Source organism: Glycine max, chromosome 19, assembly GCF_000004515.6.
Source record: "Glycine max cultivar Williams 82 chromosome 19, Glycine_max_v4.0, whole genome shotgun sequence".
Lineage (NCBI taxonomy): Eukaryota > Viridiplantae > Streptophyta > Magnoliopsida > Fabales > Fabaceae > Glycine > Glycine max.
This window is the reverse complement of record NC_038255.2, coordinates 50,540,303-50,561,302: the sequence shown is the minus strand read 5'-3', so window position 1 is coordinate 50,561,302 and position 21,000 is coordinate 50,540,303. Positions and strand designations below refer to the sequence as shown.

Below are 21,000 nucleotides of genomic sequence, written 5' to 3'. Positions count from 1 at the left end.
AAAAAATAAATTAATGCCTTTTCTTTAGGCATGGTGAATTTGCCTTGAAGCAGCGACGAATCGGAGTCATTTTCTGATGCCAATATTTTATTGCACACGACGGGGGTCAGCTCTCATAAAATTTAGGGTTAACAAAAGGAAAGCTTACATTAGATTTTTTGTTGCAAGTGACATTATTCGCTCTAATCTTTCCTTGGAAATCGTTTTCTTACCATCATATTTAACCCCGCAAACCTCATTATTATGCATGACTTTCCTAAAGCCAAATTGTTATTATGGCTTTCTTCTGTTGTCTTCATGCCAGTAGTAAGTAATACTATCAAGATTTGAGAACCAAAATTGAAGGAAAAAATCTAACAGAATGTGATTCATTAATTTTAATTATATGCATGGGTAGGATGAGAGCAAGGACACGGGAAGATTACGATAAGTTTAGAACTTTCATGTACGTTTTATTTATTATTTATTTATTTAAGTTTGTAAATGTTAACATTATTTCTAAATACGTTATTTTACTTTTATTTCCCTTCCATTTTACTTTCCACTTGGCCTGTGAAGCACTCCTTAACAGTAAAAGTCAAGGAAAAATAAGAAAAAGGAAAGATTTACAAATAAGACAAGATATGCACGATAAAAGTACAAGGAAGTAATTATGACGACGTTTACCAGAAAAACAAAGGGAAAAAAGAAGTCAAGATCAGAAGGACCTAATAATAATTAAATTGTCATCTTATCAACAAGAGTAGCATAGAACCAAACAATTTTCCGGCCAAAAATTTCTTCTAAATAGTTCGTAGAGCATCCATAAGGTATACGTGTTTTAAGAGTGTCCTCAAATGACGCAATCGTATGACTAACGACAATTAAGTCCACAAATCAATAATATAAAAAGAGAAGCAACACTTTGAACACCCAACTAAGAAACTAAATGTTTTTCAAACTGCGGATAAGCCTGACATCCACGCCAAAATAATTGATAGTGGCATAGTGGACCTATGGTATATGAATATGAATATCCATCCATTCTACACAAAAGTGAAGGTGTAGACCCCCGCAAAGCAATCATTCAAATCAAATTGCGCTCCCTTGAATATTGCACACCATGATACCACCACATGCCACAATTCTAAAGGACTTCAAAAAAAAAAAAACCCAGCTATTTCCAATTGGCATCATGATCCAGGTTGGGAAAATGGCTAATTAATTCCCTTGTTAAATTAAATACTAATGTTGTGATATAGTTCAATCATGATGCCATTGGTGCTAAACTAAGAGTTCTTAATACAAAAATTTGCCTTTTAAAAAATATTTTGTGATATAATTGACAAATAACACTATCTTTTAAGTACAGTACTTAGAGTTTTAATTTGAGATATGTTTGGACAAATTTATTCAAAAATACTTACATGATAAGAAATAAAAAAATTATAAACTAAAATTAACTTATATATAAACTAAAACAAACTTTTAGTAAAAAAAATTATTTTTTTATTTTTTTCTTTGTTTCTCTTATACTATTCCTATTTATAAGACTTAAATTAAAAATGATATTTTTTTTTACTTTTTATAAGATAAATATAATATTATTTATATTAATTATTTTTAGATTAAAATACTTTTAGATAAATAAGAGAAATATTAAATTGATAAATTAAAAGAGAAAGAATAGTATTAATGACAATTTTTTTATAGAAAAATATATAAATTTATGATATATTTAAACTAATTATTTTTTAAACCAAAAGTAAAATATATTTTTAGAAAGAAAATATCTAAACATTCATTTAATCTTTATGATAAAAACATCTTAAGAAATCTGTCTTTTAAATAAATTTTCATTTCAACAAATGAATCTCTAATTTTGGGTCAAAGATACCTGAAAAAAAGAGAGAAGAAAATCCCTTATTAAAATTAGTTTACCTTGACAATGGCATAGCGAAACATTGTGATAGAAAAAGTTTACTATCATTTACCTGCCCCTTAAATAATAAATGAGTAAATGAGTACAGTACTTCCCTTGATCTACATTTTCTTCTCTCTCTTCATTCTCCAACCTCTACGTTATTCTCCTCCATCCCGATCTCTTTATTGTCTTCTTTCTCTCTTCCTGGTTTTCGTTGGAGAATCCTGAAAACCGCTTGATTTTAATCAAAGGGTCATCAGGATTCGGGCACCCATATCTCGTATCACTCCTTCTCTCCTCTGTTGTCTTAGAAAGAAGACCAAGAAAAGCATCAATTTTTGCAAGCAATCTTCTTCTTTTGCCCTTTCTCTTGTCTTAAACACACACACACAACAACCCAGCTGCTGAAGCTGAAGCATCACAACTCACACATGATTCGAGTGGCCACAAATTAAGCGTGTTGGTGTTATGAGTGAGAGAATGGAATCGAGTAGCATTGAGAGCAGCACTGTATCATCGATGACTATGATGGAAGAGGATGAGCATCCCCATCAGTTTTCTTCAATCTCGAAGCTTCATAGCAATGGCCCCACCACTACCAGTGTCCATGACCTTCTTGAATGCCCCGTTTGCACCAACTCTATGTACCCTCCCATCCATCAGGTACTTCTCTTATCTGATCCATTTTTGCCTTTTGGGTTTGCTTCCAAAAATTCCTTGATTTGTTTCTTTCCTGTTATGTTGTGTCTATATGATTTGTTTGTGCCCGTATTTGCTTTCCTCTTTTTGATTTGCTCCTATTAAAAGAGGATTTTTTTTAATGGGCCTGTCTGGTATGAAGGGTTTGGATTTTTTTATCATAACATCCAAGTCTTAGACAAAGAGCATGTACAATTGTTGTTGGGAAGTATGTTTTATTCACCCTTTTTTTTTTAAAAAAAAACTGTGTAGATCTTATGTTTTGCTGGAATTTCATTTTGTATGATTCCGCTTATCAAGGTTGAAGATTTGGTTGCTATGATGGGTTTTACTTTGATCAAGGATTGGGTCTGACAAATCTTTTTCTTAGATTGAGTTCCTTTTTTTTTATACCTGTATTTCCTTGTTTGCTTACGTTGAAATTAGGATTGGTGATGGATGGAGGGGGCAATATTTAAGTAAAATTTTCATCAAGCCCTACTAAATTCCACTCAAGTCATTGTTGTGATTTTTCAGACGAAGGTATGGCGTGAACATATATGGCTATAAAAAGGGCATAATCGTTATGTTTAGGTGGAAAATTTCACTAGGGTAACTGTGTAGATAGGGATTCAAAAAGAAAAGAAACTTAAATGCATCAGATTTTAGGCTATATAACTTCTTTTCGCTATGAGTAAGGGGAACTTTAATCATAATCAGTTTTAGTTAATTGAGCAGATAAGGATGTTAGAAAGGCTTGAAGAAAAGAAAAAAACAAGCAAGGCATACGGGGTTTGCGGCTTACTGGGGATTGCTAGAAGGAGTTATTGTTTCTAACTAATTTGAATGCAAAATTTTCACTTACGGCATGTTTATTATGCCTGTTCCAACCTTGAGGAACCAGAGAATCGTTTTCATGTGTCATAGTTTAAAATCTTTTATTTAGTTTCTTCTTTGCATATTGTAATAAGAGAAATGCTAGCAAGTAGCAACACATTTTTTTATTATTGGATATAGGTCTATTCTTAAAAAAGCCAATGCTTGCTTTTAAAAGTGACCTATTTACCAGATAACTAATTTTAATATGTTAAAGAGCGTGTTGTTGGCATTGCTCATCACAATAATTGTCTTGGTTGTTTATTAAGATCTCACATCGGCAAGACTTGGGCAATCCTCCCACCTTGAGCAATTGGGATTGAGTTAGATTCAAGGTACAAGCATTTGGGAATTGGGAGAACTTATGAAAATAACTTGTGATATCTCCATAAGCTGTTTTCAGATTATTTTCTTAAGTTCTTCAGGATAACTTATGAAAACAGCTTATTAGTTATATATAAATAATTTAATCCTATTTTCTATTCAATTTATAAAACAACTTGTACTTAACCACTTGTATGGTAAGTACTGTTCAATAAGTGCTTAATTAAATTGTTTACCTAAACACATCCTAATTTTAGCAAAAAACATCTAGAATTAATTTTTATGCCAAACACAGGTATCTCTCAATGTTGTTTGAGATATTACAGCACATATCCAAATATGCAGTTATTAATTTATAATGAAAAGTAAATGGAATGGAAAAAATAAAAGGATCAGGTGTTACGTTCTATTTTTGCTGTGAGATCAGGTGTTAGTTAATTCAGTATCTTAACACAATGAATTCCCTTCATTCATCACAAGTCTTATGACATGTAGCTTACATATTTGCAAAAATGTGTCAATGTGATCAATCAAATCTAGTGTTAACTTAAGTTTTGTTATGTGATTAATCAAATCTAGTGTTAACTTAAGTTTTGTTGTGTGCTCAGTTATTTCAGCAAAGTAGTGGAGCATTTTTTCAGCTTTTGTCATTATAATGTGAGGAATATAATTGGTGTATTGTGCATAGCATTATATTGTGCATTTTGATTATATTATTTTGTCATTGAAACCTTCTGTCCTTGTCCTTGTACAGGTTACTAGATCTATAGTTGAATAATGATGCTAACAAAACAGTGACTTATTCTTAAAACCAATTTTTTTATGCAGTGCCACAACGGGCACACACTTTGTTCAACTTGCAAGACAAGGGTACACAACCGATGCCCAACTTGCAGGCAGGAACTTGGCGATATAAGGTGTTTGGCATTAGAGAAGATAGCAGAATCACTTGAACTGCCTTGCAGATACATCTCTCTTGGGTGTCCAGAGATATTTCCCTATTACAGCAAACTCAAACATGAGGCTATTTGTAACTTCAGACCATACAACTGCCCTTATGCCGGGTCAGACTGCTCGGTGGTTGGGGATATTCCATGCCTTGTCGCTCATTTAAGGGATGACCACAGGGTTGATATGCATTCTGGATGCACTTTTAACCATCGCTATGTCAAGTCCAATCCCATGGAAGTAGAAAATGCTACATGGATGCTAACGGTATCTATAACAATTATGGACGTCCTTCTTTAGGGTGTAATGCTATATGGGATGAACTTGATATGACATTCATTGCTATGCATTTTCAGGATATTCCTTCATTTCATGCACAAGCACACACCTACATTTTGGACTTCTTCAAATCCCATCCAAATTGTTAACGCATTCTTGTTTATGTTAGGTTTTCCACTGTTTTGGTCAGTATTTTTGCCTCCATTTTGAGGCCTTCCAGCTTGGCATGGCTCCGGTTTACATGGCGTTCCTCCGATTCATGGGGGATGAAAGAGAGGCGCGGAACTACAGCTACAGCTTGGAGGTGGGAGGAAATGGACGTAAACTAACTTTTGAGGGGAGTCCAAGGAGCATTAGAGATAGCCATAAGAAGGTCAGAGACAGTCATGATGGTCTCATCATTTACCGCAACATGGCACTTTTCTTCTCAGGTGGAGACAGGAAAGAGTTGAAGCTACGAGTAACAGGAAGGATATGGAAAGAACAGCAAAACCCTGAAGGTGGAGTGTGCATACCCAACCTGTGTAGCTAGGTTGATTGCATATTCTCTTGAATTCTATTTCTTGCTGTAGATAATTTGAGAAGTGTTAATCTTTGAATGGTGAATGGTTATGGGGATTTAACTTCCAAAAAAGAAAAAAAAAACTGAGTTCTAACCAAGATACTTTATCAGATATTTGGTCTCCTACTTGTATCATATTCTAAATCACTTGAGATTCTCAAAAATATTTAAAGGGGTTGTTACTTTTCAGCATGCTTTGGATTTATACTTCTCTTTTCATTCCGAACCGGATCAAGTCCCAAATGGATCAGAATCAATGGTGAACAACTCGGAGATAGCAAGTTTGTACCTTTTGAATTAAAAAAAAAAATAGTTTAGGTCAAAATATTTTAGCTACTACTTTTTTTACAAACGTTAAAATTATCTTTAGGTACAAAAGGCTACAAAATTTTCAAAAAATAATATTTATTGGCATATTTGCAGGATAAATATAATACTCCCTAGACTCCTTGGTGGCTTTTATGAAAGGTTTAGATTATACACGCTTGTACTAATATAAAGTAAATAGCTATTACATTGAAAAACATTATTGCATTACAAGCTAAACTGAAAAACAGCATTATTGCATTACAAGCTAAAGGAATTAGCAATATGATAGCGTCAATTGCATTACCCTACTGGCAATCTTAATTCAAGAAATCCCTTTAACTTGAGTATTCCTGTGCTGCGTTCATAAATGCCTAACGAACCTCCGGGATTTAGAGACTGCGACTGGTTGGTATAGAAGAGGTGAAAACCACGCACATATTAAAATAAGAGTTAAAAATGAAGGAGGATTTGTTGATACTAATTACTATGTGGTTAAACACTTTCAACACCTAATTATAAACTTTTGTAAAATGTAGAATTAATTAATTTAATTGTTAAATTTTGGGATATATTATAATTATAATGCATATCAAATTTTTAATTTTTTTATTCATATGAATAGGAGATAGTATTAGGAAATTAATAATAACTTACACATCCTACATAACCAATCAAGAAAATAGATGTTATATTTTTTAAAATTAATAAAATTTGGCAAATTTGATATATTTCATGAAAACTTTCAATTCTATGGTTTGATCAATAAAATTTACCTTTTGTGAAAAGTTATCAAGTAAACAAGACTTATAAGCGATGTCCACACACACATAAAAGGATAGGATAGGAAATAACACATTTAATTATATTGTATCCACATACTGTAAAAACCACTTCATTATCCACATTTCCATTTTCACACTCCTAACAAGAATGTTGAAACAAGACAACACTCACTACAGGACAAGAATGTTAAACTACAATTCAAATTTAAAAAAGATATCAACAACAATCTTGAAAGAATTTGTTAACGGCAGGAAACTACCAAAAAACAAAACCTAGGGAGTTAAGCTAAGAATGGTTTGACATTCCAACCAAAGAAAGTAGATTTCCTTTGTCAAGAACTAAAAATCCAATTATTTGAGCTATACATATGTACGTGAACATATGTACACACTGACATGTATATACTAGCTACTAGAATTCAATGCTTTTATAAACGAGCTCTGACAATCTCATCGAGGCGCAAGTCCATGATTTGGGAAACAGCATCCAGCAATGTAGCTTCACTTGTGCCAGGAAGAACAGAATCCAGTGCTGCTTGTACTATTTCTTCAATCACAGATTCCTTGTTCAAGGATTCTCTGCACATCAGGTTTCCAATGGCAAAAGGGGTCAATCCTCTCTCTACCCCTTTCTTCAAAAGCATGGTTGAGATCCTAAGAGTGCGGGCACATTCAACTGGCAGATCCCATCCATGAAACTTTAAAAGGGCAATATCTTCTTCAGCATCCAGTGACTTTATGTAGTCAATAGTTTCTGGGGAGTATGGCTGGCGAGCTTGAGGCCAGTAAAGCCACTCAAAGGTACAATCTTCAAACTGTTGGAATGGCAAATATGTCAAAATGATTGCAATATAGTAGAATGTAGAGTGATAAATAAAGGGAAAATATAGGATATAGAAGCATAACCACATGCATTAAAGCACAACCAAGAGAGCATAAAATAAGGAGCTTACGCTTGTGGGCAGGCAGTATCCATGATCAATTGGAATCAGAACAGACTGGTTGTTGTCCTCCTCTTTGCTGATCAAAATATTCCCAGCATGCCTATCTGCATTAGCCAGTCTTATGTCCAAAACAGTAATTTTATGTACCTCCTTTACTGGGAAAGCCCCCGGGCCCATATCTTCACAACTTCCACTATTTTCTGTGAACATTTGCAAGGAGCCAATCTTAGGAGTAAATTCTCTGGGATAGTTGAATGATTTATGCAAGCACTTAACCATCAATGTTGGGGGAACACCAGCAAAGCCCTTCCCATCACCAAATAACGAGCGGCGCCCACTCAATGGATGGTCTAGAACATAGGCTGCAACTTCCCTGAATGCTCCTTGACCAACTCTTGTACCCTTTTTTAAGCCTTCGCCATCTAATGACAAAGGAAGACCTCGAGGGTTATTCAGAGCCATTGGCTCTTCATCAATAGGCTTAAAAACAGACACATACTTTTGCCCCGCTGAATCAATCATAAAGTAAGCCCCTCCTGTACCCTCTGCAGATCTGATTGGATATTTGCCACTGCCAAGTCCATCATATGTAGAGTTCACCATATTCCAAATAGCTGGAGCTAATTCAATTTTAGGGTTAATAATAACTGGCTCCAAAATAAAATCTCTATCGGGAGGCTTCCTCGGCACAGCTCTTTGAATGACATCAGACTTCCTAATAGTATCTTCTTTACCAACATCATAACTTCTCCTGTTAGTATTTCCATTGACATCATTTTTTTTCTTATTAATCAAATCTTTTGCTACAATGGACAACTCAAGGGGCCTCCTCTGAACTTTAACATGTTTTTTTCTCACAAACAGATGTACCACTGCATCATTATGTTTGCAGCATATTTCATCAATAAGCCTCTGGTCCTCAAGCCTTTCCCCATTGCACACAAGCTCCTGCTCCTCAGGATCATCAAACTGTTTCTCCCTTCTGGCAATCCGCCGCTTTATGTACCCGACATCCCTGCCTCGTTCGACCTGAAACGTGAATTCCTTCCCACAAGAAGTTTTCACACTGATGACCTGAAGATCTGACAGTTTGATTATCAAATGCAAAACATTTCCATCGGTTACTCCATAGTCCTTGAGCAGCGAATCACTTCGCGCAAGCTCTCGGCCAGCATAAACCAACTTCTGCTTGTTTGTTAAAAACGGAAGGCTTTCAGACCTTTGGATTTTGAATTTGACAGATTCAATGGTATCCCACTCCATAACACGGATGGGAGTCAATGAGCCAGAAAAGGAGAGGTATATGAAAATGGATTTATCTTCCAAAGACAAGTGTGATGGAATTGGAAAAGGGAATGCCATTGGTGAGAGCAATGGCTCAGTGGGAACCACACTAAGAGTAGAGACACCGGCAGATGACATTTTCACTATTGATATCGAACAAGAGAATGAATGCAAAACAAATTAAGCTTGAAACAAAGAATCAAACCCCTAAGAACCTACAAATGTCACAAAAACACTGCCATTTTTGTACAATTAGGCTACCTAGGGTAATGATTAGATTACACACTCTTGCCCAGGTCTCCAATAACAACAAACTTTAACAAGAAGCTACGATCTTTTTAAGAAAAAGATTCAATCTCCATTTCCTCATCTCAGAAGCCTAAGATTTCTAAAAGCGGAACAAATCACAAATGGGTCTAAATCTGAACCAATGACAAAAAGCTCAAAAAGAGAGAGAGAGACAAAGAGGGCAGATTCTTACCACCCCCCAAGAAGCTGATCAAAACGACGCCGGAGTGAAAAACAGATGCAAGGGGTTATTGAATCGAAGGCAGGAAGAGGTGCGGATTATGAATGTAGCAAACCAACTCAATTATTCAGAAAAGAAAAGGGTTGCTGTTGACTCTGACAGAAAGCGAAAGAAAGAGAGAAAACATCGTATAAGCGCGTGTAGCCGCCTGGTATAGTATAGTATACGGAGTACAAAGCTTCAGTTTTTCATGAAAGAACAAACAAAGTCGCTATCTACCTATATCTACATGTATGTATGTATCTATGTAGTGGTGGGTTTAATTTAAGGTCATTTTTGTCCTCTTACGTTGAGAAGAAGAAAATGGAAGAAAGAAAGGTTCCTTCACAGTGACACGGCGTAACCAATCAAGAATGAACGCGTTGATAGGGTAACCTGACGTGGAGGAACCCACGTAGTATTCTCAGCCACTTCACCATAATTTTTACTGTGTATTTGTACGTATTTTGAATTAATTTCAAAATTAAAGGGGATCTAGCAACTAGCAAGGAAGGCACCGTCTGTTACTTTAACGTTCATGCTTGTGTTGTGTAATCCATGAGGTGTGTTTGGATGCGTGTTAAAAAATTTGATTTTAAAAGAATGTAATTTATATTTAAATATTTTATTCTAAAATTAAATTAAAAATAATTTTTAATATAAGATTTTGAATCTAGTATAAAAATTATTTCAATCAAAAATGAAATTTCTGATTTATTCCGATTCTAGGATGATGCCTTGTGTTGTGTCCGATTCTAGTATATTTTATGAACTTTTTGTCTTCAGGTAAAGTTGGGCAAGAGGGAGAACATTGCAAACTGAATTATCTAATAGTAACACGTTATTTAGATTTGCTGACTCATTTTTCTTTAGCTTTATCATCAAATAAACTTCAAACAGCAATGCATTACAACAAGGGAGCACAAAACAAAGAAAGTTCAACCTACCATAATATAGGTAAGAACAGGCTAAACTGAAATAGATTTCGAATTTGTTTGAATAAAATTATTCGTAAACACTTTTAAGATGATTTTTTTTTCATAAATTAAAATTAACTTATAATAAATTAATTTATAAAATTTCTTTCATATTAATTTTTTTAAAAAATTATTTTAACTTATGCATACATTTATTTAACTTTGAAATAAATTATTTCACTTTTTCTTCTTATTTTCTTTAAATGTGTGTTATGAAGAAGTTTTATCCAAATATATTTTTAATAATACTTGAGTGTGAATGTCTGGTATATTTTCAAAATCTAAGGGCTGAACCTAATTTAATTACTACTATAATATAAGCTAGTTTTGACTTTGAGGTTCAGCTTAGCCACCTTAAAATTTTAACTTATCCAAAAAGTTTGTTTTATAACAAGACTTTAAATAAGTATAAAAAAAGACCATTTGTAATCAGGATAACAATTGCTTTTAAAATAAACCAACAAATATATAATCTGATAATAAAGTGTAAAAATTTAATATAATATTATTATTCTTATAGGCTCACATATTATTATTATTATTTACTAAATAAGTCAACCTATTAGACTTAAAAAGATTTTTTAACTGACCTAAATAGCTAAATAAGTTCTTAAAAATTTATTGTCATGACTTAATAAACAGGCATGGCTCCAGAATGCTTGAAGATGGCTAGGTTATAAACGTCCTGCTTTTGACTTGATCAATTTTTACTTTTAAGACTTGTAACCCGGTTATATGTAGTAAAGTAGGAAGGCAAGGATTCAAGAAGGATGAAGGGGAGTATTTCAGGCGAGGTCTCAAGGGATTTTATTGCATATGGCAATTTAAATGGTCAGATTTCTGGTGTAAGACACTGAAGAAGAAAAAAAAATCTCATTTACATTCTACTACGGTTGATTATTTGTCCTTTAGATACAGTGTACTGATTAAGCAGGCCATGTCATATACCATAAGGCAACATCAGGGCAAACAATGATATCAATACAGTTTGACCAAAACTGGCATTGGAATCAATCACCTAAGCTCCCACCATGTAAGCTTGACAACAGAAACAGGCTACTAAAAAGCCAAGCAGAGCACCAGCAAAGACTTGAGAAGGAGTGTGACCTAGAAGTTCCTTCAGCTTCCTTTCACTAATTGGATGCCCTTGAAACAGGTCAGCCACAATCAAATTAAGCACCTGTGTCCAGCCACATTTTCTGGTCAAAGATTTTCTTCAAAGTAAAAAGGAAAACGCATTCAAATTACTACATAAAAACTGGACAGTGAAAACAGAACTCTCCTATCGTTTAAGGGAGACATCCTGATAACCTAAAGAACAATAGCAATAAAAAAACATTGGAGTATGCTGACTCAAAAGTGCACGAGTGATAGTTTCAAGATCTCTGACATTTTTGGTAAACCTCAACAAGGAAGGCGTTAAAACATCATACTTGATTGTCATGGAATACATATGGAATGCAAATGATAATAAAATATGCATATATGATGATTTACAAGCTAACAAAATGATATTCACTCCTAACTGATGACTTCGGAGCACTAGTGGACCTTCGGACATAAATATCAACATGACACCATAATTTCTGCTTCTTTCCAGTTCAAGTAAAAACAATAAGTAGCATCATAATAGCATACTTCAAAAGTAAAAATAAGTAGAGTACAACTTGGGAAGAGCAACGACTTATTAATGGAGAAACAGCTATTTTTGGTGGCATAATAAAACCTAGCTAGTTTCTGGTGATCTAAGCTTAGCTTTTGGTTAACAACATCCTCTAAAACTTCAAATTAACAGCCACCAAGAGTCCAAGACAGAAGAAAACCAAATATTTGCAAATCAATAAGTAATTTCTTTCAGCACTTAAAATTTAAGGTTCCACATCCACAGGAAATAAAGGTACATTCAAGGATAATGTCTCGGATGTGAACATATATACATTTGCATCCACTAGGTAACTGTTTGAATAGGTATTTGGTCCTCCCTGCATCACAGCTGGGGAAAATCAAATGTGATTTTGGCCCCAATGATTATAACTTATAAGAAATCTTAACACTTATTACAAGCAAGGGCCAATCACTGTCAGCACTTTGATCATTCCATAACCCATGTTAAAGATCGCCATATAGATCATCTTATATAACAGGAATCTCATAGTATGAACTGGGACACTAAACGTATGTTTAGATATGAGTTAATGTAATGACTCGCATTTTATCTCAAATTCACATCAATTTGACAAAATGATACAGAATCTAGTATTATCTGCTTCTGTATCGACGACGTGAGTCTACTGCTGGCAAATGGGTAACCAAATACGCAATATGGACCTATTTGGGTAAGTTTCTCTAGAAGCACTTCTAGGAAAATAAAATAAGAAGAAAAAAATGAGATGAATTTCTCCATAAGTTAAAATGAACTCTTTATTAGCTAACATGTAGATGTCCTCTCATCTTTTGGAGAAGTTATATGAGAGAGCTTTTACAAATTAGCTAATGGAGAATTCATTTCATTTTTTTCTTCTCTTAGAAGTGCTTCAAAGAGCTTACCCAAACAGGCCCTAAATCTAGTATTATCTGCTTCTTCTTCTTTTTTTTTTCCTCCCTTGGGCTTATTTGCAGTAATTCAAGAGGGGAGAGATCTTCTTAATGTTCCAAAAAACTGAATTTGTTTCCAGCTTTATGGCATTCTCATGTTAGTTACTTTGTTTTCATTCCAACAAACAAGGACGAGGTGGGGTGTATTGTATTTTATTCCCCCCAGGAAAATTGGAAGTTATCGTACGATTAGTATTAACTTCCAGTAACTTCCATTCCACTCTCACTGTTTTCTTTTCTAATTTGAACAGTGAAAAAATTCCCATAAAATAACTAAATCGTAACTAAACATTACCAGCAAAAAAGAAAACAAACGGCACTTAGGGAAATCAGTATTCATGTCAGTAACTGTTAATAAGACCTAATAAACCACTTTGAGTGAGTCACCTGAGCTTGCATGCCAGCGTGTCTTCTAACGCCAATAGCATCATACATGACAATGAGGCTGAAGCCGAGGCAGACCGGAAAGAGGGAATCGGCGACGCCGTGGCAGATGGCGACGGAGGTGGAGAGGGCGGTGCAGAGGGCGGAGTGGGAAGAGGGCATTCCCCCGGACGCGAACAAGAGCCTCAAATCCCATTTCCTCTCCATGAAGAAATTCAGAAAGACCTTCATGGACTGCGCTATCAGCCACGCCAGCAGCCCCGACACGAAGGTGGGGTTGGCTGCCAGCGTGGCAACGAAGGGACTTATCCGAAGCTTCGCGTTTGCGGTCACGCTGAGCAGGGCCACACCCAAGCCTCCGTGGTTTCGACGGGGCTGCAAAGCACTCACCTTTACTCTTGTTGGGGGTGTGAAGTGTGTGAGAGAGAGGGGGATGCAATTATTGAATGGTCGGAGTGTGGGTGTTAGAGAGAAGAGAGAGTCCATGAGTTGGGCTTTGTGTGATTGGGTGGTTCAGTCAGCATTTCAGTCTTATAGAAACATGGCGTGGGTTCTTCTTCTACGTACTTGGCACCAGCAGCATCGGAAGAAGCTTCAAATTCCGTTTTTGATTAAGTTTATGTAGCGGGGATAAGAATGTGCTTCGGCATAATTTAATGGACAAATTAGGCATATTCCTTTCATTGCAAGGAGAGGCTTCCCTGGCCCCATATTATCCTCTGCGGATTACTTTTACTACAAACATTCACTTCTTTCTGATTTTCATTAACATCCGTACCCTTGTACACCCTAAATTTAATAAGTCAATTTTATAAAAATATAAATATTTATTATCTATTGTCTTATGAAAAATAAGAGAAGAAACATATCATTATTAAGGGGATATCTATTGTTGGTAATCACAATAAAACAACATAGTGCTCTGTCTACAGTAGAATTAAGTATGACTAAAAAGTCTAAATTTTATTTAAACGCATTTAAAAATTCCTGCGAGTACAAACTAAGAATTGGCAAATGGCAAGTTACTATATTATAAAAAAGTTGAATGAAAGAACGGATATAAATGTTAAAAAAAACCTCATTTTATAGAAAAATAAATAAAACACCAGATGGGCTAGAAAGAAGTATAATAAATGATACATTTATTATCTAATGACCCTGTAAATTTACACTTCATCATGTATAAAAAAAAAAATCAACTTAAGATTATTTACTAAAGACATAGTATTTGGAGATCTGGAGGCAAGGGGTGAGTCTGAAGTTCAATAAGAAGTCAAACGTCAACCATAAACAGTGTGATGCTTATTTGGAATAGTCTTTCAAATTTAGCAAAGAATGGAACAGAATCCCCTATGTTCGGTGTTGACAACGGTTTATGCGTAACCCCTTTTGTAACAAAAAAACAAACGCGCAATACTACATATTTTCTTATTAAGAGACATAAATAAGTTCCACAACAACTAGTTACAAGACAGCATCAGGAGGAGTCAGGATCCAAACCTATCTCTGACTCTTTGTCTTCTTCACTTTCCTTCCATCCTTTCTTAATTACTACTTCAAATCTTTGGATATTCAGTGCTTGCTTAATTTTGGTGGATATTCCCCACATCTTTCTCTTGTACAAGCATGCATGTTGTTCCGTTCTTCTTTTAAACCTTCTTCATTTTTCTTGAATAACATGAGAAGGCGCAAATCAAGGTTTGCATTTGAGTTTTATAATGAAATACACACATATCTGGAGAGGGCTTCAATTTGAAATGTCTCATTAAGAATCGATGCTGACATAAAAAGAAAAAAGAAGAAGCTAACTCATCTAATTCCTTGCTCTTATAACAGTGTAACAATCAGAAAAGACAATTCGGCTCTTGGGGAGTGCAACAAGAAGGAAGCAATGAATTTGTGTCAGCATTAGCAGCTGGGATGAAAGCAAAGCTTATTGTGGAAGTGGCATCTCGAGCGTCTCCATCAACAATAGCCCTTGCAGCTGCTGCAAGACAAACTGGTGGCAGGTTGGTGTCTATTCTTCCGGTGCCGGTCCTTGATGAGTCACAAGAAGTTATTAAGAACTCAGGGCTTAAAGACCAAGTAGAATTTCGAACTGAAGATCCATCCAAGATATTGCCTTATTGTGAGAATATTGATTTCTCCTTAGTTGACTGCAAAGATGAAAACTATGCAAGGTTGTTCAACTTGCTAGATGTCAACCCTACGAGATGAGGAAGTAGCAGTGAGATCTCTAAACATCCTATAGGGAAAGGTATTGAAGTGACTGTGCTTTGCAAGAATGATGAAACTGATAAGAGAGTTGGGGTCAGAGAAAATCGTAGCAGAATAAGCAGGAGCAAGTGGGTTGCCAAGTTTGATGAGGAGAGTCGGGAGGAACGTATATTCAGGGTGCCCCAGATTGTCATGTTGTGGAATTAACATTGCAGCTTCCAATTACTGCTAGGAAACAGTAATGCCTTTGATGATGTTAATGCGCTCAACATGCTGATTGGAATAATACAGTGCATGTTTGGCGTTGATTAGTTTTTAGGAAAACAAATTGCTTTTTATCAACAGCTCTCTCAGTAATTGTAATTTGTTACAAATACTACCAAAGAAGCTGATCTAAATGCACAGATAAGGTGTGATTCAGCATGAATAGTATGAGATTGTCTATATATTGCAGCAGTGCTCCTCCTGTTTTCTTTTCTAGACCAATCTTTTGCCTCTTTATTTAACCATACGTAAAAATTGATTTAAGAAAAATGTGTCAAATTAATGGTAATGGTTCATAATAAACTGAGCCTAAGAAGTGTAGGGTTAGTGCATAGTGTTAATCAACTGCTCCTGCACATAAAGCTACAGAAAGTTGATGACCAAAGGAAAATTTGAGTTAAATTAACACAACTTTTTCATAATTAATTAACCAAACACAACTACAGTATGAAACAGGAACTAAGCCATTTAGCACGCCTCTTATGTTTTTGAAATATATTATTATTTTAGACATAAATCATCATTGTTCAACGTAAACGTCAATGCTGAATGTGTCGTCAGAAGTGTGAGTGTTTTTTTAGCTTCTCTTAAAGATACCGTTATGTACTAGCCCACTTTGTATCATGTTAATCTTCTCCTTAGGTGGACCAAGAAATAATCCATGACTTTGTAAACATGAAATTAGTAACTTCAAGATCTTTTGCATGCTAGGACGATCCATTTATCTCCCAACTGTTTTCACGAGATACTTATTCACAAGCATTTAGATCCATCTGCGAATTTGGATCTTAACTGCACAGTGTGGCTCCATGCATTAGATTTATTCTCCACTTCACCTCTTTTTGTTTCTCCCCTAGCTTTCATTAAATCAACAGCAAGTGCATCATGAAATTACCTTCGTGTATATATGTTTGTTCATCGTTTGCCTCAAACCTCTGCCTCTTAAGTCTAAACAAAAGGAACATAATTAGTATATTGCACAGTTTTTGTCTTCAGCAGCCCATTTGACAAACGGTATATTTTTGTTATAAAAACCAAAACGAGAAAGAAGAATTGAAGAATGTTGAGAGATAATACTAGAGAGTATCACTATAAGGACTAAAGGACCACAAACCATGTCTGAATGTAAATAAATCATTACGTGCCTCGTATTGTAGAAAAGACCCATGAGCCAATTCCTATTCAAAAAGTTAAGAACAGGTTTATCTATCTACATCAATCAAATTTGGCCAGTTCCAAGTTGCTCCACTATTGGCCAGCGCAACAGATCTTTTTGATCTATTTGGTGACTTCCTTCATCCTTTTTAGTTCCTTTTACATCCTATTTTGCCAAACAATGTTAACCTTTTTCTGTTTTATCTTGTAACTGAAGCAAAACCCTGCCCCCATCTTCCCCAGATAAGATAACTAGTTACTAGACAAATGAAAAGTGATGTTTTACTGACTCAAAGATTCATATAAGCTTCTTAAATATTTTGTTGTTACTGAAATTTGAAATTTTGAACATTGAATATATTTACTATACTACTCATAGAAATGTGAGTGAGAAGCTCCAATCCAATGAAACAGATGCAGTTGGATAGGGGGGGGGGGGGGGGGGGTGATGATTACCTCTCAGTACCAACCACTATCCCCATTCCCCACCCACCAAGCCAACAACCAAATTCCAACCTTCAAACGCAAGAGACTAACACCTCTCAACTGTCTTGTTAGGCCCTCTTATTCACATTTCCTCTCTTACTCTCGACCTTTGTAGACACTATTGTTGCTAGCCTTAGATCCAGTCTATGAATGGCAAAGCCAAGATCTTGGACTCAGATATGGTCTTCTATTGTCGGAGTGTGTGTTCTGAATTTTGTTCTGAACTTCAAGATCGTGGCAGTAGCAGATGACACTGGAAGCAACAGTATTGTATCAGAAGGTGACTGCAAGAACACAAATTATCAGATTTTCCTCCCTCCACCTTATCAGAATATATCCTCTACCATATGCAAACCTGTTTGGCATTCATACGAATTGAGGGTAAGTGGAAGCTGAATTAGAATTCTAATGAATGGTTGTAGTTTCTACTCATTTACTTATTCTTTTTCTCTTAAGAAGCCGTACTGTTAAAAGTTGAAACTTGTTTACTATGATCTGTTCTTTGGTTCTGGGTGACCTCATTTTTTAAGAGCGTAATATATCAATCAATTAGAAATCATCTTTTAAGTATAACTTTTACATATTTAAGATAAATTTATAGTATAAGTGTACATTCAATGCAATGCATGTATTATTTTTTTTTTAAAAAGGTTTAATACATAAGTAGGTCTTTAGATTTCTTTGGAAATTTATAATTAGGTTCCTATATTTAAAAAAAAAAATTGCAATTGAATTCTTAATCTTATGCAATTTTTTAACTGATTCTGAAACGACTTGAAATCTAAAAAAAAATTGGTAACGATTTTATTAATTTCAGATACTCAAATACAAAAATCGTAAAAGAGCAACGACTTGGTTATATTTTTTATTTTATTTAGGAACCTAATTAAAAAAATTCAAATACTAATTTACGACATAATCATATATTAAATTTGTTAAAAAGGATTTTAGAATTTTTGTGTTTTGAGATGTTTATCTAAGAAGTGGGATAACTGCTCAATTCCAAAAAGTAACATCTATCTAGCTATAAATTATAGATGTCTTATTATTTTAATGCCATGATAGTCCCTTTGCATCTAATTTTTGTTGCAGTACACCAAGACGGGTGACACCACAACTATCATATTATCTGCTCCATACACTGTGGGGTGGGTGGGAATTGGATTTTCAAGGGATGGGATGATGGCTGGTTCCAGTGCAATGGTGGGATGGATTAACAAACATGGCCATGCAAAAGTCAAGCAGTTTTATCTAAGGGGTAGGAGGCAATCAGAAGTAATTATAGACAAAGGTGAACTGCCTCTAAATACTGTGCCTGCTGCGGTGGCAACAAATGGGGCTGAAATTTACATAGCTTTTCAGCTGCAAACCACAATTCCATTTGGGAAGCAACCAATTTTATTGGCTTTCAGTACTAAACATCCACTGAACCACCATCTATCAAAACATGTTGACAAAGCAGCAATTATATTTGATTTCTCTTCAGGTGTGCAAAACCAGATGTGTCACTTTACTTTAGAATTAACTATGCTATGTTGTTGGTGTTGCACAGAGTTACATATGCTTCCGATTTGGTCGGCTATGTTTTCTAAGGAAACTTTCGCTTTAACTAATGTTTTAACAAAACCACATTTTACTCCAAAATAATTTAAGTTAATTTGCACAAGTCCATTTTATTTTTTTTTTCATCGCAAAATTACTGCTTTCAGTAACCAAAGTGGAGAGCATTTTATTTGAAGTGCCTAAACTTGAATTGGCCATTATTTTCATAAAAAATGATTCAAATGTCTTTTTCATATGATTTGAGGTAACTTGAGTAGCATATACAATATGATACAAAAAATTCCACACGAGAAATTTGACAATTATACTTGTTGTGGCAGGTTCTACGGGCCCGGTATCGAATGGGTTGATTCACATGAGAAAGAGCCATGGAATAGTGGGTATAATTGGGTGGGGCCTAATCCTGCCTGTGGGGGCAATTATTGCTAGGTACTTCAGGCATAAGGATCCCCTATGGTTTTATCTCCATTCAGTCATTCAATTTGTGGGATTTTCATTTGGGCTTGGCACAGTCCTTCTTGGATTACAACTCTATAGAAACATGCATGTCCACATACCAGCTCACAGAGGCATAGGCATCTTTGTCCTTGTCCTAAGTATTCTTCAGGTCTGCCACTGACTCATGTCATGTATCATATTCAATGTTCAGTCTTCTACCTATCACTTTGTTAAGTATTGTTTGTGTGCTAAATATAAGACTCGAGCTAAATTAATTAATTTTTTTAATTCTTGCGAATTAATTAAAAAGTCTTATATACATGACGGATGCAATACAATTTTTAACTGATATAAAATTAGGCTTGATGATTTGAGATATATGCTTTCCATCTAAAGTAAAATTTGAACTGACATTTAAAGCTATGTGAGTTCAGATATTGGCATTCTTCTTGAGGCCAGACAAGGATTCCAAGTATCGAAACATTTGGAATTTGTATCACAGTTGGTTTGGAAGAATGGCACTTTTCTTTGCAGCATTGAATATAGTCCTGGGGATGCGAGCTGCGGGAGCAGGGAATGATTGGAAGGCAGGCTATGGGTTCCTTCTTAGCATTGTACTTGTCGCAGTTATCGTTCTGGAAGTCTTGGCGTATTTGAAAAGGTCAGAAAAGCGTTCTCTTCCTCAGACTTTCCAAATGGACCCAGTTGGAGATGCTAACTTCCCAACCAATCTAGCTAAAGGTACATGCATTCTTCCCTTGTTTCATATTAGTACTTCATCTTTTTAATGAAATTTATGCTGAAGAACCAACTTATTGGTTGTATCTTATATGTGTATGTATGTCACTTTGATGAAGCAGGGTGAATGTGTTGGCTCCTAGTTTTGTTTGCACTTGTACAAGCTGTGTCAATTGTCTCATTCAGCCACTTCAGACTAAACCTCATTCATCCTACACTACTGCATGTGAACTGAGTTGTGGAGCTTTCTTGATGTAGATAGATATGTAGCCACCTAGAAGTTTGCCAAGATGGACAATCCTGACGTTTGGCTTCCTCACCTGAACTTGAGATTGAACCTTTTTTGCTTTCTTCATTGGTTGTTTTTTTGCATCCGCATGGTCAGAAATGGAATGCTACTACATTTACATCTATATATATTTTGTTATTCTTCTATGAAAATGTGATGAAAATTAAGGATCGGATTTTGGTGAGTGCTCATATTTTGATCAAATGAGCACATAGTTCCGTAGCACGGATATTGCTTTTGTTAGAAGGGTGCCTTGCTAACAGGTACTTTAGGATATTAGTTGAGGAATTAAAAAAATATTTATTATAAAAATTATAAAAAATATATAAAAAAATCATGAATAACACAATTTTATACATTATAATAAAAATGTTTATCCTTTTAGTTAGTTAATCAATACCTAATATCTCTAATTAACATCAATCTTCCAAGAACACGAGTTTGCAATAGCACTCTGCAATTGGCATGAATATGCAAAGTTTGCTGCATTCCCAGCT

General features: G+C 35.1%; 4 protein-coding genes and 1 non-coding gene across 6 annotated transcripts; 3 read left to right on the top strand and 2 right to left on the bottom strand.

Annotated features, from left to right (window-relative positions):
- Positions 1-1,935: 1,935 nt before the first annotated feature.
- LOC100792687 (E3 ubiquitin-protein ligase SINAT3) lies at positions 1,936-5,842 on the top strand. The gene is made up of 3 exons (XM_003554717.5): positions 1,936-2,566; positions 4,610-4,996; positions 5,178-5,842. Exons 1-3 carry the CDS (start codon positions 2,372-2,374, stop codon positions 5,538-5,540), a joined length of 945 nt encoding a protein of 314 aa, XP_003554765.1. The 5' UTR covers positions 1,936-2,371; the 3' UTR covers positions 5,541-5,842.
- Positions 5,843-6,720: 878 nt separating this feature from the next.
- On the bottom strand, positions 6,721-9,679 carry LOC100791631 (phosphatidylinositol 4-kinase gamma 4). The gene is made up of 2 exons (XM_041012771.1): positions 7,615-9,679; positions 6,721-7,476 (listed from the first exon to the last, which is right to left on the bottom strand). The coding sequence occupies exons 1-2, from the start codon at positions 9,025-9,027 to the stop codon at positions 7,090-7,092; spliced, it is 1,800 nt and encodes a 599-aa protein (XP_040868705.1). The 5' UTR covers positions 9,028-9,679; the 3' UTR covers positions 6,721-7,089.
- A 1,557-nt stretch (positions 9,680-11,236) lies between these two features.
- Positions 11,237-14,117, bottom strand: LOC100793748 (uncharacterized membrane protein YuiD). Of its 2 annotated transcripts, none has more exons than XM_003554719.5 (2): positions 13,357-14,117; positions 11,237-11,554 (listed from the first exon to the last, which is right to left on the bottom strand). In XM_003554719.5, exons 1-2 carry the CDS (start codon positions 13,837-13,839, stop codon positions 11,393-11,395), a joined length of 645 nt encoding a protein of 214 aa, XP_003554767.1. In that variant the 5' UTR covers positions 13,840-14,117; the 3' UTR covers positions 11,237-11,392. The 2 variants fall into 2 exon arrangements, with proteins under 2 accessions (XP_003554767.1, XP_006604907.1); XM_006604844.4 differs by having other exon boundaries at positions 11,237-11,588; positions 13,357-14,049.
- Positions 13,895-16,037, top strand: LOC102669597 (uncharacterized). Its single transcript, XR_003265696.2, has 2 exons — positions 13,895-13,903; positions 15,190-16,037. It is a non-coding gene; the product is annotated as an uncharacterized protein (transcript).
- A 1,446-nt stretch (positions 16,038-17,483) lies between these two features.
- LOC100792152 (cytochrome b561 and DOMON domain-containing protein At3g61750) lies at positions 17,484-20,647 on the top strand. The gene is made up of 5 exons (XM_003554716.5): positions 17,484-17,856; positions 18,568-18,961; positions 19,359-19,645; positions 19,911-20,217; positions 20,337-20,647. The coding sequence occupies exons 1-5, from the start codon at positions 17,626-17,628 to the stop codon at positions 20,339-20,341; spliced, it is 1,224 nt and encodes a 407-aa protein (XP_003554764.1). The 5' UTR covers positions 17,484-17,625; the 3' UTR covers positions 20,342-20,647.
- Positions 20,648-21,000: the final 353 nt, after the last annotated feature.